Source organism: Geotrypetes seraphini, chromosome 19 (genome assembly GCF_902459505.1).
Source record: "Geotrypetes seraphini chromosome 19, aGeoSer1.1, whole genome shotgun sequence".
In the NCBI taxonomy this organism is placed as follows: Eukaryota; Metazoa; Chordata; class Amphibia; order Gymnophiona; family Dermophiidae; genus Geotrypetes; species Geotrypetes seraphini.
The window spans coordinates 37,123,374-37,141,232 of record NC_047102.1 but is presented as its reverse complement, the minus strand read 5'-3'; the positions used below and the strand labels follow the sequence as shown (position 1 = coordinate 37,141,232).

The following is a 17,859-nucleotide window of genomic DNA, read 5'->3' as shown; positions in this document are numbered from 1 at the left end:
ACCGCGGCTGCGCAGTGACGTCAGCGGCTCTTCTGCTTCAGGAGCTGCACATTGGAAGTTAGGGTTTCGAGGTGATCTTGGGTTGTCATTTTTTTTTTAATTCATTCGTTTTAATGCTTGCATTAGCTAGTTAGAATTTTATTATGCATGATGAACTGCTGGTTAGGCTGTATATAAAAATAAATTATTATTATTATTTCCCAGGATAGGAGTCAACTTTTCAAAATGAATGGGGTGCTAAACTGTGATCATAGTTAAGGAGTTTGCTCGAGCACCATAGCCATTGTCTTAGGATCTCTATTGTAAATTATGATATGAAATTACATATGTATATTCATTATTTATTTGCTCTGCACTGCATATTTAAGGTGTATGCCATGCAAAGTGATCAGCAATAATAACTACAGCAGTTCATGGAGGTGGGTTGATCTTTGGAAGTAGTAAGCCAAACCAGATGGCCATACGTTCAGCAAATTGTAGCGTTGGAAAGGATAGGGATGCTCTTTAGCACTTTTCAAGCAGAAGGGACAGAGGTGCAATCATCTAGGAGTTCACAAACTCAAGCATTCCTGCGGCGTGTGACCTCATATGATGAGAACGCTTGAGGAAGCTGGAAATTAAGATCTTGGGTCATGAAATGCCAGTGAATGTTGGAGATTGTGGACTATTGGAAAATTAATGAATATGATGTTTGTTTCTTCCAGAGATGATTGCATCCCTGACGCAGCTGAAGAAACGTAGTTCTGTGTCAGGTGCGTGTCTGTGTCTGGACTCAGAAGGAACTAAAAAGTTAAGTGCTTGAATATCTATGTATGAAAAAAAAGTCTTGAAAGATTTATGAGTAGATGTAATTAAATAATTGAAAAAATGGGAATGATGAAGAATTGAGTGCTGGAATGTAGCACACTTAGATGGAACTTTGGTCTTCTAAGTACAGTGCGTTCTCATTATTTGTGCATTTCAGATTAACAATTTTGTTTATCCGTGGTTGCATGCATTGTGACCACTATTTGCACCATGTGTTCGCATATTCGTGGTCCTCCAACCTTAGAAAAAAAGCTTTGTTTCCTTTCTTTTTTACTTCTGGCTTTGACTTTGCCTCCAGAAACGGCCACCAAGCATCAAGGGAGTGAATTAGAAACATAAGAGAGCACGTGACAAGCCTAACAGAATGAGTTACAAGCATCTGTAGGTATAGCTCCAAAGAGAATGGCCACCCAGCATCAAGAGAATGATTTACAAGCATCTGCATGTACATCTCCAAAGAAACTTGTCATGTGTCTGAGTTATAAAATATATGTTTTAGACATGCTTCATTCTAGCAAATCTGTTTCTGCTGTTGGCTGTGATTCAGTGTGAATGAATCTACAATCCAATCCATCTGGCAAAAAGAGGAAGATATTTGTTGGTCTATTTGTGAAGCTGCGCCGGAAAGTTCCAAAATAATATCTGTAGTTCAGAATCAGTCAGTGGAAAACATACAGCAGTAGCTAAATTTGTGGATAGTAGAAATGGTGAATGAAAAAGAAAGCACAGTGGACAGCATTGTTGTCAGGATGAAAGCCAGAGAGATTTACAAATGTCACCCAGGTGCAGGAAAATGTGAAACCCTTTTCTGTGAATTCAGGTTGGCTAGTGCATTTTAAAAAAACGATATGCACTAAAAAAATGTAAGCCTTTCTGGGAAGGCAGGTTCAGCTGACAACGAAGCTGCTGAGGAATTTAAAACATACCTGGTACGTGCCAGAGGAGTTATTCAATGTGGATGATACAGGCATGTTTTACAAGCAGACTGGAAAACAGACATATATAAAGAAAATGGCAGCAAAAGCCCCAGGCTTCAAGGCATCTAAAGATTGTACCACCTTGCTACTGTGTGCCAATGCCAAGGGTGAATTCAAATGCAAGCCTCTTCCGGTCTACAGAGCCCGAAATTCTTGCACACTTAAAGGAAAGAACCTGAACTACATGCCAGGGCGGGCATCAACGTGGGAAAAAACTGTTCAATGACATGAAGGAATGTGATCCCATGCCGGAGTTCAATTCAAGCGTCTGACAAGCTCTGCGTTTGCCCCTTACACTGAGACACTTAAGGATTTGAGAAGAAAAGGCAAGCAGACAAGGCTGGCACAGCTTTTTCAGTCAATAGGTTGCGAGACTCATGTACTATGGAGCTGCATGCCTATACCTCTCCAGAGGTTGATGTATCAGAAGTTGAACTAAGAGAAGCAAAAGAGGCGACCTTGGTCCTCAGTCTTTTTATTCATTCAAGACCCGACACATACGTGTTTCAGCCATATGGCCTGGTTCAGGGGTCTTATCCTCAATGAGATGCACTTTGTTTTCAAATCTCCTGTTACAGTGAAACAATCTAAATGTAAATAAACGAATGGTGGTTTGAAAGGATGACCTTTAAAAGCTAATCAGCTGTGCATGAGAGCAATGCTGTATCTCCACTAACCCCTTCTTCCTTATGCTTTTCCTGTAAATGTACCCATTTTAAAATTAAGTGTTCTACTTGTGTATTTATTAACAAATAAATCAAAATTTGTCTATCTCTTCTTTAAATTTGAATTTTAAAATCCAAACTGACCCAGTCCCTGACCAGTCCATATTTTGGGGCTTGAATTGTATGGTGCATCAGGGTGGTGTTGACTAAAATCCAGGACTGGTCCTAAATCTCCCTCTTGGAGCTGATGATTTGGCAGCTTTTCAATCTCCCTCTTGGAACTGGAACAACCTCACATGATGCAGCAAGCTTCATACTTTTAACAGTGATCTCGAACATGGAAGTTTTAAAAATAGAGGATCGCTCCCAGTCTTGGAAGATGATACATGAGGATATGTATTTATTTTTTAAACATTTAAACAACTCTAGCTCCATCAGTAGTGGCTTTGTAAAGAGACAGAACCTTTAAACGGTCATTTTGGTTTTCAAGTTCTTTTTTTGGTTTGCTTCAGTGTCAAGAAATGGACAAGTGCTCAGTTCACACCACTGCTGGGTAACTTGGCAGCTCTGTAATTAGAATATTTAACATTTGATGGCTCTGAATAGCTATGGAGGATGTAGGCCAGGAGTGTCAAAGTCCCTCCTTGAGGGCCACAATCCGGTCGGGTTTTCAGGATTTTCCCAATGAATATGCATGAGATTTATTTGATTGCACTGCTTTCATTGTATGCTAATAGATCTCATGCATATTTATTGAGGAAATCCTGAAAACCCGACTGGATTGCAGCCCTCGAGGAGGGACTTTGACACCCCTGATGTAGGCGCTTGTATTAGAGACAAGCCGGTAATAAATTTCCATTTTGCTCTTGAGTTTTAGTTCACTTGTCTTAGACAATTGTCTGCGCTCATACCAGGCTCTGTGGAAGTCCCTATCAGTATCCTGTAGCCACAGCCAAGGTTGGCAGTGTTGTCTTATAATATGGAACAAATTTGCTCTTTTTTGTATCATAATTAGACATAGGTTTATACTTAATTATACCCTTTATTTCTCACCAGCTACAAGAAAAATATCTCCAGGTGAACCAACACTAACTCCCCCTCCTTCCAACATCTGCAAAGGACTTTGTCCTCAGGTGCAAGGAGAAACATGGTTCTGCTGCTGTTCAAACTGAACTCCCCAGGGCTTCTCAAGCTGAGAGGTACTTTATCTCTGTTGTGAACATTTGTGTGTTGAGCAGAAACATCTTCTTTTTTTAAATCACCAGTCTGCATTTTAAAACTTTTACTCAGATGATTTCTTGAAAGTAGTTCTTGAATCAATTTGTTATGCTGATTCTAAAAATGACTTCCATTTTGGCCTATCACGTCAGTTTTTACATATAATAAGAAGTCATGTTTTCACGATTTTAACTATTGGAAGCACCGAGGTCAATTTTTATTACAAACACGTTAAAAAAATACTGTAAAGAACTGCACAATATAGAAATATCACAATCACAATATAGAAATGAAAAGAACAGCACTGGTAATGCAAGCGTCTGAGATAAACAACACTTCCAAGGTCACACAATAACTAGCAGCAACAGTTGTGCCAGCCTAAAGGCTTACAGGTCTATATTGAGAAATTTCCCTCCAACAATACTCATTACCTTCTGGCATGGCAGTAAATCTTTGAAGTAAAATTGTGAAAAAAAAACTGTACGTGATAGAAAAAAACTAAGAATAGTTCTGAAATCAGCATAAAAACGTGAGGTAATATCACATATTAGTTTTCAGTCATCTGAAATCATGCAGACTAGTGTAATGGATGAAAGTATAGCAGAAAGAACATAAGGGTTACCTGGGACTTGGAGGACGGGAAGTGGCAGGCTCTACATTCATGTTGCCTGTTTGTGAATCAGTTAAAAAAAGTGACAACTCTCAGCCATTTGAAAGCAGGTGATAAAAGTGAAATGAGGTATACAGTGTTCCCCCGCGAATCGCGGACTCGCTGATCCGCGGTCTGCTTCGACTGCCTCTTCCTGTAGTAAAGTCGGGCTACACCAATCAGGAGATGCTTTGACACGCAGCTCCTGATTGGTGTAGCCTGACTTTACTACAAGAAGAGGCGTTCGGAGCAGACCGCAAGTGATTTTCTTCACCCGCCGGCGCTCCAGTTGCCCTCTCCTGCCTCTTGACAGGCGAAAAACCGCATTTGCGGTTTTTTGAAATTCATGGGGGTTCCTGGAATGGAACCCCCACAAATTTTGGGGGAGTACTGTAGTCACATTCTAGTTTTCAGTGTTTACATTTGTTAAGTATTTGATAGTCTGTCTTTCAACAGAGCAAGCAAATAAAAACAGCATGTAATAGAAGGAAAGAAAAGAACCACATCGTAATTGACAGGAAAGCAGAAGCAGTAAAATAGAAACATAGAACATGACGGCAGAAAAGGGCCACGGCCCATCTAGTCTACCCACACTAATGGCCCACCCCCTAACTATCTCCATGAAGAGATCCCACATGCCAATCCCATCTTTTCTTAAAATCTGGCACGCTGCTGGCCTCAATTACCTGTTGTGGAAGATTATTCCAGCGATCAACCACCCTTTCGGTGAAGAATGACAGTGGAGAGATAAAAACCACCTGTGAGGCTACCATCTCCCTATTCCCGGGCATGCCTCCCCTCCACCCTCCCACCCCCAGCCTATTCCATGTCACTCACTCTCACCAAAGCAGATGTTTTCACAGGTCAACATCACTAATAATGGCTTATGGGCTTTTCCTCCAGGAGCTAATCTAAAGCCTTAAATTCAGCGTTGCTAATTGCCTTAACCACACCTTCCAGATTCTATAGCTTAGTTATGTGTTGAGTGAAAATATCATTTCTTCCCGGTCCTCCTCATCTCTCCAGTCCAGTCCAGACACTTGGTTTGTCCTCTTTTGCTAGCAGTTGGAGATTGATGTAACCCTTGCTAGCCTAAAGTAGTCAATCCCAGGGTTTTGTTACCCTGAATAAATAAATTTTAAGGGGTCCAGGTTGGGACCAGTATCTCTACTCCACTGGCATTCAGTCAAGTAGTCCAGCCCAGAACGCGCGCATCTCCGACATCTAGGCCTAGGCACTTACACCAGCCCTATGGGTTCAAGTTTATTATAGCGTGATATACTGCTTTAAAAACCAAAGCGGTTTACAACATACTAAATTTAAAAAAAACAAACAAAAAAAGAGAATAATTAAAAACAAGGGTAAGGACATATAGACCCAAAAATTCAGTTGGCAACACATGGAACAGGAGAGAAATGGGCACTTACACCAGCTCTGTGGTTGGCATAAATACGCCTAAAATATATGTAAGTATTTCACTCCATATGCTAGTATTCTATACTGGAAAGTAGGTGCCAAGTATAGAATTACCCCTTATGTAACTCCTCCCCCCACACTTTTACAAAGTCACACGACAACAGCACTGAAGCCCATTAATTCCCAATGGGCTTTGGTGTGATTACTGCAGGCTGCTGCGCTAATCGGGGGGGTGGGGGGGATAGTAACATAGGGGTCCTTTTACAAAGGCCGTCTTTTACTAAGGTGCGCTAACCGATTAGCACACGCTAATTGCTAACGCGTGTCTGTTAGTCTATGGATAGAAACTGACAGCAGAAAAGGGCCACAGCCCATCTAATCTACCCAGATTAATAGCGTGCCCTAATTCGATTAGCGCGCTTTAGTAAATGAGGGGGTTAGTTGTGGTAAAGAGTAGCCTTTGCATGCCTGTACCTGGTTTTTCCCCATGTGCTAAGGTTATTTTTGCTGCAGCAGTAAAATGGACAGTTTTCTATTTTTTTTTTTTTTTGTATTAAATAATGTCACCATTAGTGTGTGTGGTCATTTAAAAAAATGTTACCTTTTTAGCAGGAGGAGAAATATTACCTTTTGGTTAGAGCTACAGCCTCGGCACCCTGAGGTTATGGGTTCGAATCCCGCACTGCTCCTTGTGACCCTGGACACGTCACTTAATCCCAATTGCCCCAGGTACTTTAGATAGAGTGGGAGCCCACCGGGACAGTTAGGGAAAAATGCTTGAGTACCCAAATAATTTGTAATCCACATAGAATTGTAGGATGTGCGGAATATAAACAATAAAATTTACCAATACCTATTTTGCAGGTGTTGAGGGTTCATGTGGCAATCCTGCATTAATCAGTTAGATTGTGATAATGTAGCTGAACATAAGCAATGCCTCCGCTGGGTCAGACCCGAGGTCTATCGTGCCCAGGAGTCCACTCGAACAGCGGCCCAACAGGTCCAGGACCCCTCTATCCCCTTTTCCAGTAGGTAATTGTCCAATCCTTTCTTGAACCCCATTACCGTACTCTGCCCTAATACGTCCTCTGGAAGCGCATTCCAGGTGTCCACCACACGTTGGGTAAAGAAGAACTTCCTAGCATTCGTTTTGAATCTGTCCCCTTTCAACTTTTCCGAATGCCCTCTCGTTCTTTTATTATTTGAAAGTTTGAAGAATCTGTGCTGATTAGCATTGAAACATCCCCTTTCTGCCCCCCTCCCCCTCTGCAGAAAAATTAAAATTTTTTTTAGCATGCAGTTAATGCTCACCAATTTGGCATTTACCGCACGACCCATAATATGCCATTTTAAGCTGCGGTGAGCATGCATTAGATCTTACTGCAGCTTATTAAAAGGACCCCATAGTAAATGATGGCAGATAAAGACCTGTGTGGTCCATCCAATTTGCCCAAAAGGCAGCCAGAGTTGAACTGGCTGCTCCATGCAGGTTACTTCCCTCTATGTCCTGTTTAAAGTGTGAAGGCCATTTCAGCTTTGCTTTTCTTCCAGCCTCATTATCTATAGCAACTCGTTGGCCAGAACCCAGCCCACCAAGTGCTTTTTTCCTGGCCCTTGGAAGCTTGGCAAGTCTTGTGGTGCTTGCAGTGGGATCCTGGCTTCCCTACCGCAGCTCAGCTCTTTGGAAGCATGAGCTGATCAGTGCTGGAAGTTCAGGTCGATCTCACAGCTTTAAGTCTTTCAAGACGTGAAACCACGAGGCCAATCTGAACTTCTGGCACCACGTGGCTCAAGCTTGCAGAAAGCCAAATCGTGCTGAGGAAACAGGAATCCTGTTTATGTACATTTTTATGCGTGGAAGTTTAAATTCTGCATTAATGAACTGCTACGATGCAAAGCAATTCATCTGTGTATTCATTAGGGGCTGGATGTAAAGATTCATTGGGTTAAGCTAGATATTGAAGCTGCTTTGGAAACTATAAGGCATACATTTTATTGCAGCAATTAACCTGACTTGTTGGTGGCCCCTGTGGGCTGGGTTGGGAGTGTCCCCCTGTGCTTCTGCCTCATCTGGCTCTGGGGATCAGTATCACAACCATGACCCATAGTGGTAGTCTTCCTGTACTGCTGCTAGGAGGCACCTTAAATGAAATGATCAGTATTACTCAAATGACACATGTTTAATGGTAATACATGTCCTGGAATTAGCTATCCCAGCCATGTCTTGGACTCATTTGGAGCGACCCCAACCTTCTCATACAGTCGTTGTTCTAATAAGGTCACTTAGTTGAGTCTCTGGCAAGGCTCGGGAGGAGAGCCTTGAAACCTACTTGTACTAGGTGGTCTGCAAGGTAACAGAATGATCATCTTGTGTGAACGTATCAAAAATTCTCTAGCAGATCCATGATCCGCTTCTGTTCACTCTCTCGAAACTCCAGGCTTTTCCCATCACCAATATTCCGAGGCTGTAGCTCTAACCACTGCACCACACACTTCCATGGCCGATCTTTGTTGCTCTTATTTATTTATGTTTAGGCCTGCACTGCATTACCTGCTCTGACAGACAGCATGGGTATCCATGCTATTTGGCGCTGCGGGTGATGTGGTACCGTGTAGTAAGGGCCAGTCTATAAACAGCACCGCTCAGCATGGTTGTCAATCAACTGCTAGGCATTCTTAGGTATCACTAGACATCCTAGATCAGGGGTGTCCATACTTGTCTTGCGAGCTGCTTTTAAAAATGGCCAAGTCAAAATGATCTACCAACAATAAAATTTTTAAAAAACACAAAGCACACTGTAAGCAGAGAAAACATTAATTATCATTTTTATTCGGGGGGGGGGGGTTTCAGAGATCAAGGCAGATGACTTTAAAATATGCAATGTCACCTCATCAAAAACTATACAAAAATAATAATAATAATAACTTTATTCTTATATACCGCCAACAATCAGCTCAGTGCTGTCCTCCTGTGGCCATTCCTCAGAATACAGGTATAATCGCTTAATCATTGGTATAAATTTACAGCAATGTTCACTGCACCCCACCTTCTCTGTCCCTCCTCAGACCGGCCAGCTAGCTGGAGGTCTTCTACCTTAAACATTCTGGAATTTATTTTTACCTCTCGCTTATCTATTAAAACATACAAAGGGCAGTAGAAGGATGACAAATGTTCAGTATATTAACTCCTTGCTTATAACATCTTAGAGACATGTATTTTGGAGGCATTGTGCCACAACTGCCAAATTGCCCAGATCCAGAAGGGAGATCATAGGTCAGTTCTGGGTTTCTGACAGCCTTATCCTTGATGTCTTTGATTTTCAGCACAAAGTTCAGTGGGTAAAAGCAGGGACTACGAATCCCATAGTGCGTTAGGATGGAGGTTCAAAACCAGGACTGGCCAAAAAGGCTCCAGCCTGGAACTGGGAAACTTGGTAGCCCTGGGGGGTCGCTTACCAGCCTTTAGGGAAGACTCCACAGCTTCTGCACAGCCATCCTGAGGGTTGGTCTAGCGAGTCTCAAATGACCTTGGATTTGCTGCTCAATCTCAGGTCGACCAAACTCATTCAGTCCTGAATTTTATCCCACTACTTGCAGGGACTTGTTCTAACTGTCTACTGCTTTGTCTTGAGGAAATCAGACTGGCATTCAGTGGCGATAAAAGGTGGACTGGATACATTCGTTAACTAATCCAGAGAGGGATGGAGACTTTGAATATTCTTGTGTTTCCATTGCATTTGAACAGGGTCTTACAGGACTTATCACATTCATACCATTTAAAAGGTTTCTCTTCATTATATTTATACTTATTACATTCAGAACATTAAAGAGGTTTCCCTTCAGTATGTGTATTTATATGATATTGCAGAAACAAAGCATGCCTGAAATGCATATCACATTCAGAACATTTAACGGATTACTCTTCAGTGTCTTTATACTTATAACTTTTAGAACCTTTAAAAGGTTTTTCTTCAGTGTCTTTATATTTATCACATTCAGAACATTTCAAAGTTTTGTCTTCAGTGTGTATCTTTATACATATGACATTCAGAATATTTAATAGGTATCTGTTCAGTATGTGTGTCTTTATACTTATGACATGAACATTTAAAAGGTATATGTTCAATCTGTATCTTTATACTTATCACATTAAGAACATTTAAAAGGTATCTCTTTAGTATGTGTCTTTATATGATATTGCAGAAACAAAGCATGCCTAAAATGCATATCACATTCAGAACATTTAATGGGTTTCCTTTCAGTGTCTTTATACTTATAACATTTAGAACATTTAAAAGGTATCTCTTCAGTATGTGTCTATTTTATTTTATTTTTTTAATCTTTATTCATTTCAAATCTTAAATCAAGTACAATATTGGGCTAGGTTTAGCCACAGCCATGCCTGGCACAAGCCGAGCTTTAGGGCTAGGATTGTGACATACCCTCACCTTTAAGGGTTGATTGTCCCTGCCTGTCAGGGACATGTGGCCCTCATCCTGCATCCTAGATAATGTGTCTACATTGGTGCTTAGTTTGCCTAGGCGATGCTCAGTATCGTTTCCGGGGTTTATTAAACCTTTTCCCCTGGCTTAGGGCTGATGGGTCTGGGTCCTCAAAATCCTCAGGCCATCTTAAGATTGGAGTCTCATATTGCCCTTCTGAAGCCCTATTGTCATGAATTTTTGGACTTTCTAACCCATCTACCCGCTGAGCTAAGGCAGCTATAACCTGCGTCATACCGCCTAACTCCTCCTTTTTCATTTGGGTGATCTGCTCCTTTAATTCACTCAGGTCCTGCTCCATCTCCTTAAAGGTGTCTAGGACCTTCTCGAAGTGTTGGGCATGCTGCTCCAACCGTTCTCCTTGAGCCCCTGTATCTTCAAGCTGGCCGGGCAACAATCCTGGGAGAGGGCTACCTATGGATGCTCCTACCCCAGTGGATCCAAACCCTTGTTGCCCCCTTCTTGTGTCAGGGAGGTGTTCCCACTGTACTAAGTCAGGGTGCCAAATCCTTTCACATATTACCTGGGCTACCCGATCGCCTACCCATATTTGATAATCCGTATCTCCTTGGTTTACTAGGAGTACGGCCACATTACCCCTATAATCTGGGTCAATAACTCCTGCCGAGACATCAATTGACTGGTTCAAAGCTAACCCAGATCGAGGGGCTATTCTAAGATAGGCCCCTGGTGGTGGTGATACTTGAATATCTGTTCGCACCAGGGCCCTCCCTTTAGTAGGGATGGTCTGTTCTTGGGCAGCATACAGATCATAACCCGCTGCCTTCGAATACGCTCTCGTGGGGGCTATAGCTTTATCTGAGAGCGGGGCCCAGCGAATAGTCGGCCTCCAGCCCTTAGCCTTTGGTGTTTTAAATCGTCTTCTCCTCACGGGAGAGGAGGTTGCTCTCCTCACCACCCGACTCCCCAACACACATTTCTCTGCGCTACTTTTCCCTGTTGGAATCGTTATCTGCGATAGGGCCAGCCAATCCCTTCCCAGGATTAATGGATAGGGGGCTGTTTCTAACACTGCAACCGGTATAGGGATTTTCTTCCTATCATACTCTATTGTCACATTTCTCAAAGGGTATTCCCTGGATTCCCCATGAATGCAGGTGATAGGCACCCCCTTATTTCCTCCACTCAGGTCCTCGCCCAAGTCATCCCAAAGTTGGGCAGAGGTAACCGATTGCTCAGCCCCCGTGTCAATAAGAGCCAAGACCTCTTTACCTGCCACGGAGACGACCAGACGATATTCCTCGGGAATCCTGACTCCCTTTCCTTGGATTGCTATCAGGTCTTTTCGTAGCCTACAAGCTCTTTGAGTATGCCCAACCTTCCCACACCGATAACAGGTGAGAATCTTTCCTGACACCGGTTCCTTAGGTTTGACATACCCAGAGGTTTTCCCCGGTTGCCCTGGGCCTATGGTTACCCTTGGTTTTTCCAGAGTCTGCACAGAGGTTGCTCGCTCCTCTTCGGCAGTGCCTTGGGCATCTAAATATACCTCCGCAACCTCCAGAGTCTGGATCAGGGTTTTACAGCCTTGTCTCCTGACCCAACCCCTCAGACATTTAGGGACTGACTCGAGGAATTGTTCTCTAATGATTTCTAGAACCAAGGCCCTGGGGTCCCCTAACCAAGGGTATAGCCATCGTTCAGCCAGTTTGGATAGTTTCTGCACCAGTGCCTTAGGTCTCTCCTTCTCTTGCATTATGGTCGATCTAAATCGCTGCCTATAATGCTCTGAAGTATAGCCTAAGTATTCCAAAATATGGCCTTTAACTGCCTGATAATCATTGGCTAATTCTGGGGCTAGGGTCTGAAAGGCTGACAGTGTTTCACCTGCAAGGCAGGGTAGAAGCCTAACAGCCCACTGACCCTGAGGCCAACCAGCAGCAGTAGCTACCCTCTCAAAGGCGGACAGGAACTCATCTGGAGCATCTGCCGGCATTATTTTACAAAGATTAAGCATCGCAAGAGGGTTAGCTACCCCTGTAGTTTGCTGAGCACCACTCAGTCCGGGCTCACTGCCTGTGTCTGGCGAGGGTCTTTGCAAAAGCTGCGACAGTACCTTGGTTTGCTCCCCCATCGCCAATACCATCTCGTCATGCTGTCGCCTTGAAAGTTCTTGCGACCGATACCATAACTCTTGGTTGGTTTTAAGCACGGCTTGTAAGTCTTCACTCTGCTTCTGTCTCTCGGCGGTTAGGAAAGCCATCAGCTGCTGCTGGTCCATCCTGCCTTAGTGCCTAGAATAGAAGCAAAAAGAAAAATTCTCCAAGTGCGGTACCTTACACCTGCACCTCTGTCTCCCTCACCAAACCCCTTTACCGAGGTACTCTTACCAGAGTGATTGGTGAGTCTACGCCTGGGTTTGTAGGCCTCCTTGGCCTCCAGTCGCTTGTCTGCGTTTCTGTCCTCACAATGCACACCGGCTCCTCGCATACAAGGTCAGACTCTTCCGGAACGTCTCCGCTATGCTGCCAGGATCCTCTCCTCTCTCTGAAGACTTCGTTTCCCCAGCTAGCGTGAACCACCAAGTCTAGAACCAGCTGCTTCCGGACAGGAACTAAACAAACAAACTAAAACAACAAGCTAAAAAAAAAAAAATCCACAAAGTTTCAAACTTTTTTTTTTTTTCCAAAGTTCACCTAAATGTCCAGCAGGAGGCGCTGTATCCCACTCCTGATACCAATTGTGGCGTTGCCGGTGCTCATGTATGGATTTGGCTCCGGTCAATGCTCACGATAGCGCAACTCCGACGTGCTTCCCATAAAAGATGGAAGTCCTGCTGGTCACCGTCCAATATATAAGGACAAAACATTCAAAAACAAGTCAATTCAAAGTTCATTCAAGTCCCCTTTTATTGTGGAGATAAGCTTGGAGTAGACTTCAAGTCAATCTTTCACCAAACCATAAATAAACAGGTAAAACAAAAAACCAGAGCTGGAAACTAATCCGTGACAGCTCTCACCTTCATGCAGGTCATCAAAGTCAATGAAAGCCAACAGTCTTGAATTAGCTGCTTCAGAGGAATTTCCTCGCTTTGGTGTCATGTCTACCACCCCTAGCCCCTTTAGAGGACTTTCCCCATAAAGAGGAATATCCTCTCTCTGCTCTCGCAGAGGAACTTCCCCATAAAGAGAAATTTCCTTGTTCTAATATTGCGTCTACAACCCATAGCTACTTCTGAGGACTTTCCCCTAAAGAAGAAATTCCTCATTATACCCTATAGTCCACCACACCTAACCGCTTCAGAGGAATTTCCCCATAAAGAGGAATTTCCTCGCTTTGGTGTCATTTCTACCACCCCTTAGCCCCTTTAGAGGACTTTCCCCGTAAAGAGGAATATCCTCTCTCTGCTCTCCCATCTACCACCCCAAGCTGCTTCAGAGGAACTTCCCCATAAAGAGGAATTTCCTCGATCTAATGTTGCGTCTATCACCCATAGCTGCTTCTGAGGACTTTCCTCATAAAGAGGAATTTCCTCGCTTTGGTGTCATGTCTACCACAACTAGCCCCTTTAGAGGACTTTCCCCGTAAAGAGGAATATCCTCTCTCTGCTCTCCCATCTACCATCCCAAGCTGCTTCAGAGGAACTTCCCCATAAAGAGGAATTTCCTCGATCTAATATTGCGTCTACCACCCCTAGCTGCTTCTGAGGACTTTCCTCATAAAGAGGAATTTCCTCGCTTTGGTGTCAGTCTACCACAACTAGCCCCTTTAGAGGACTTTCCCCGTAAAGAGGAATATCCTCTCTCTGCTCTCCCATCTACCATCCCAAGCTGCTTCAGAGGAACTTCCCCATAAAGAGGAATTTCCTCGATCTAATGTTGCGTCTATCACCCATAGCTGCTTCTGAGGACTTTCCTCATAAAGAGGAATTTCCTCGCTTTGGTGTCATGTCTACCACAACTAGCCCCTTTAGAGGACTTTCCCCGTAAAGAGGAATATCCTCTCTCTGCTCTCCCATCTACCACCCCAAGCTGCTTCAGAGGAACTTCCCCATAAAGAGGAATTTCCTCGATCTAATGTTGCGTCTATCACCCATAGCTACTTGCTGTTTCAAATCCTCCGGGTGCTCTGGTAGCTGAATTGGCTTCACAACTCCTCCTGCTGAGTCGACTCCCAAACTCAGCTGGCCAGAAGAGGGAACACCCCGTGACGTTCTCTCCTCCATCTGCTGCTCTAACGCCCCAGGACGACTCGGAGGACTCCGCTTCTCCGGAGATATCTTTGTTGCCTTGTTGTTCGTGTCCAACGCTGGAGGAAGACGTCCATCGGGACCGCAGCTGCTGCCAAAGGTTCATCGAGCAAAACACGACGCTTCACCATCTCGAAGATAAAAGCAGCCCCGGAGCTTCCTTGGTGTCTTCTTTTGGCTCTTAAAAGAGCCTTTGCTTCAATTCTAGCCTTTTTAAGATCTTAAAAACAAAGATATCTCCGGAGAAGCGGAGTCCTCCGAGTCGTCCTGGGGCGTTAGAGCAGCAGATGGAGGAGAGAACGTCACGGGGTGTTCCCTCTTCTGACCAGCTGAGTTCGGGAGTCGACTCAGCAGGAGGAGTTGTGAAGCCAATTCAGCTACCAGAGCACTCGGAGGAGTTGAAACAGCAATTGCCTCTACCACCCCAAGCTGCTTCAGAGGAACTTCCCCATAAAGAGGAATTTCCTCACTCTAATATTGCGACTATCGCCCCTAGCTGCTTCTGAGGACTTTCCCCATAAAGAGGAATTCCTTGCACTGATCACACATCTACCACCCAAAACAACATTAGAGGAACTTCCCCATAAAGAGGAATTTCCTTGCACTGCTCTAGCGTCTACCACCCTTAGCAGCTTCAGAGGACTCTCCCCTAAAGAGGAAATTCCTCACTCTGGTCTTACATCTACCACCCCTAGCTCCTTCAGAGAACTTTCCCCGTAAAGAGGAATTTCCTCGCTCTGCTCTCGCATCTACCACCCCAAGCTGCTTCAGAGGAACTTCCCCATAAAGAGGAATTTCCTCGATCTAATGTTGCGTCTATCACCCATAGCTGCTTCTGAGGACTTTCCTCATAAAGAGGAATTTCCTCGCTTTGGTGTCATCTCTACCACAACTAGCCCCTTTAGAGGACTTTCCCCGTAAAGAGGAATATCCTCTCTCTGCTCTCCCATCTACCACCCCAAGCTGCTTCAGAGGAACTTCCCCATAAAGAGGAATTTCCTCGATCTAATGTTGCGTCTATCACCCATAGCTGCTTCTGAGGACTTTCCTCATAAAGAGGAATTTCCTCGCTTTGGTGTCATGTCTACCACAACTAGCCCCTTTAGAGGACTTTCCCCGTAAAGAGGAATATCCTCTCTCTGCTCTCCCATCTACCATCCCAAGCTGCTTCAGAGGAACTTCCCCATAAAGAGGAATTTCCTCGATCTAATATTGCGTCTACCACCCCTAGCTGCTTCTGAGGACTTTCCTCATAAAGAGGAATTTCCTCGCTTTGGTGTCAGTCTACCACAACTAGCCCCTTTAGAGGACTTTCCCCGTAAAGAGGAATATCCTCTCTCTGCTCTCCCATCTACCACCCCAAGCTGCTTCAGAGGAACTTCCCCATAAAGAGGAATTTCCTCGCTCTAATATTGCGTCTACCACCCATAGCTACTTGCTAGGGCTAGGGTCTGAAAGGCTGACAGTGTTTCACCTGCAAGGCAGGGTAGAAGCCTAACAGCCCACTGACCCTGAGGCCAACCAGCAGCAGTAGCTACCCTCTCAAAGGCGGACAGGAACTCATCTGGAGCATCTGCCGGCGTTATTTTACAAAGATTAAGCATCGCAAGAGGGTTAGCTACCCCTGTAGTTTGCTGAGCACCACTCAGTCCGGGCTCACTGCCTGTGTCTGGCGAGGGTCTTTGCAAAAGCTGCGACAGTACCTTGGTTTGCTCCCCCATCGCCAATACCATCTCGTCATGCTGTCGCCTTGAAAGTTCTTGCGACCGATACCATAACTCTTGGTTGGTTTTAAGCACGGCTTGTAAGTCTTCACTCTGCTTCTGTCTCTCGGCGGTTAGGAAAGCCATCAGCTGCTGCTGGTCCATCCTGCCTTAGTGCCTAGAATAGAAGCAAAAAGAAAAATTCTCCAAGTGCGGTACCTTACACCTGCACCTCTGTCTCCCTCACCAAACCCCTTTACCGAGGTACTCTTACCAGAGTGATTGGTGAGTCTACGCCTGGGTTTGTAGGCCTCCTTGGCCTCCAGTCGCTTGTCTGCGTTTCTGTCCTCACAATGCACACCGGCTCCTCGCATAGAAGGTCAGACTCTTCCGGAACGTCTCCGCTATGCTGCCAGGATCCTCTCCTCTCTCCGAAGACTTCGTTTCCCCAGCTAGCGTGAACCACCAAGTCTGGAACCAGCTGCTTCCGGACAGGAACTAAACAAACAAACTAAAACAACAAGCTAAAAAAAAAAAAATCCACAAAGTTTCAAACTTTTTTTTTTTTTCCAAAGTTCACCTAAATGTCCAGCAGGAGGCGCTGTATCCCACTCCTGATACCAATTGTGGCGTTGCCGGTGCTCATGTATGGATTTGGCTCCGGTCAATGCTCACGATAGCGCAACTCCGACGTGCTTCCCATAAAAGATGGAAGTCCTGCTGGTCACCGTCCAATATATAAGGACAAAACATTCAAAAACAAGTCAATTCAAAGTTCATTCAAGTCCCCTTTTATTGTGGAGATAAGCTTGGAGTAGACTTCAAGTCAATCTTTCACCAAACCATAAATAAACAGGTAAAACAAAAAACCAGAGCTGGAAACTAATCCGTGACAGCTCTCACCTTCATGCAGGTCATCAAAGTCAATGAAAGCCAACAGTCTTGAATTAGCTGCTTCAGAGGAATTTCCTCGCTTTGGTGTCATGTCTACCACCCCTAGCCCCTTTAGAGGACTTTCCCCATAAAGAGGAATATCCTCTCTCTGCTCTCGCAGAGGAACTTCCCCATAAAGAGAAATTTCCTTGTTCTAATATTGCGTCTACAACCCATAGCTACTTCTGAGGACTTTCCCCTAAAGAAGAAATTCCTCATTATACCCTATAGTCCACCACACCTAACCGCTTCAGAGGAATTTCCCCATAAAGAGGAATTTCCTCGCTTTGGTGTCATGTCTACCACAACTAGCCCCTTTAGAGGACTTTCCCCGTAAAGAGGAATATCCTCTCTCTGCTCTCCCATCTACCATCCCAAGCTGCTTCAGAGGAACTTCCCCATAAAGAGGAATTTCCTCGATCTAATATTGCGTCTACCACCCCTAGCTGCTTCTGAGGACTTTCCTCATAAAGAGGAATTTCCTCGCTTTGGTGTCAGTCTACCACAACTAGCCCCTTTAGAGGACTTTCCCCGTAAAGAGGAATATCCTCTCAATGCTCTCCCATCTACCATCCCAAGCTGCTTCAGAGGAACTTCCCCATAAAGAGGAATTTCCTCGATCTAATGTTGCGTCTATCACCCATAGCTGCTTCTGAGGACTTTCCTCATAAAGAGGAATTTCCTCGCTTTGGTGTCAAGTCTACCACAACTAGCCCCTTTAGAGGACTTTCCCCGTAAAGAGGAATATCCTCTCTCTGCTCTCCCATCTACCACCCCAA

The 17,859-nt window shown here is 44.4% G+C and overlaps 2 protein-coding genes across 2 annotated transcripts in view; one reads left to right on the top strand and one right to left on the bottom strand.

Moving 5' to 3' along the window:
• Positions 1–14: 14 nt before the first annotated feature.
• Positions 15–17,859, top strand: part of LOC117352221 (nitric oxide synthase-interacting protein-like) — a 69,229-nt gene continuing 51,384 nt past the window's right edge. The window contains exons 1-3 of the mRNA XM_033928506.1: positions 15–71; positions 705–752; positions 3,506–3,648. The gene's annotated coding sequence lies outside the window, so the exon portion shown is untranslated. The remainder of the gene's footprint in view (positions 72–704; positions 753–3,505; positions 3,649–17,859) is intronic.
• Positions 10,041–16,477, bottom strand: LOC117352359. Its single transcript, XM_033928792.1, has 3 exons — positions 16,422–16,477; positions 15,919–16,325; positions 10,041–12,082 (listed from the first exon to the last, which is right to left on the bottom strand). The coding sequence occupies exons 2-3, from the start codon at positions 16,310–16,312 to the stop codon at positions 10,281–10,283; spliced, it is 2,196 nt and encodes a 731-aa protein (XP_033784683.1). The 5' UTR covers positions 16,313–16,325; positions 16,422–16,477; the 3' UTR covers positions 10,041–10,280.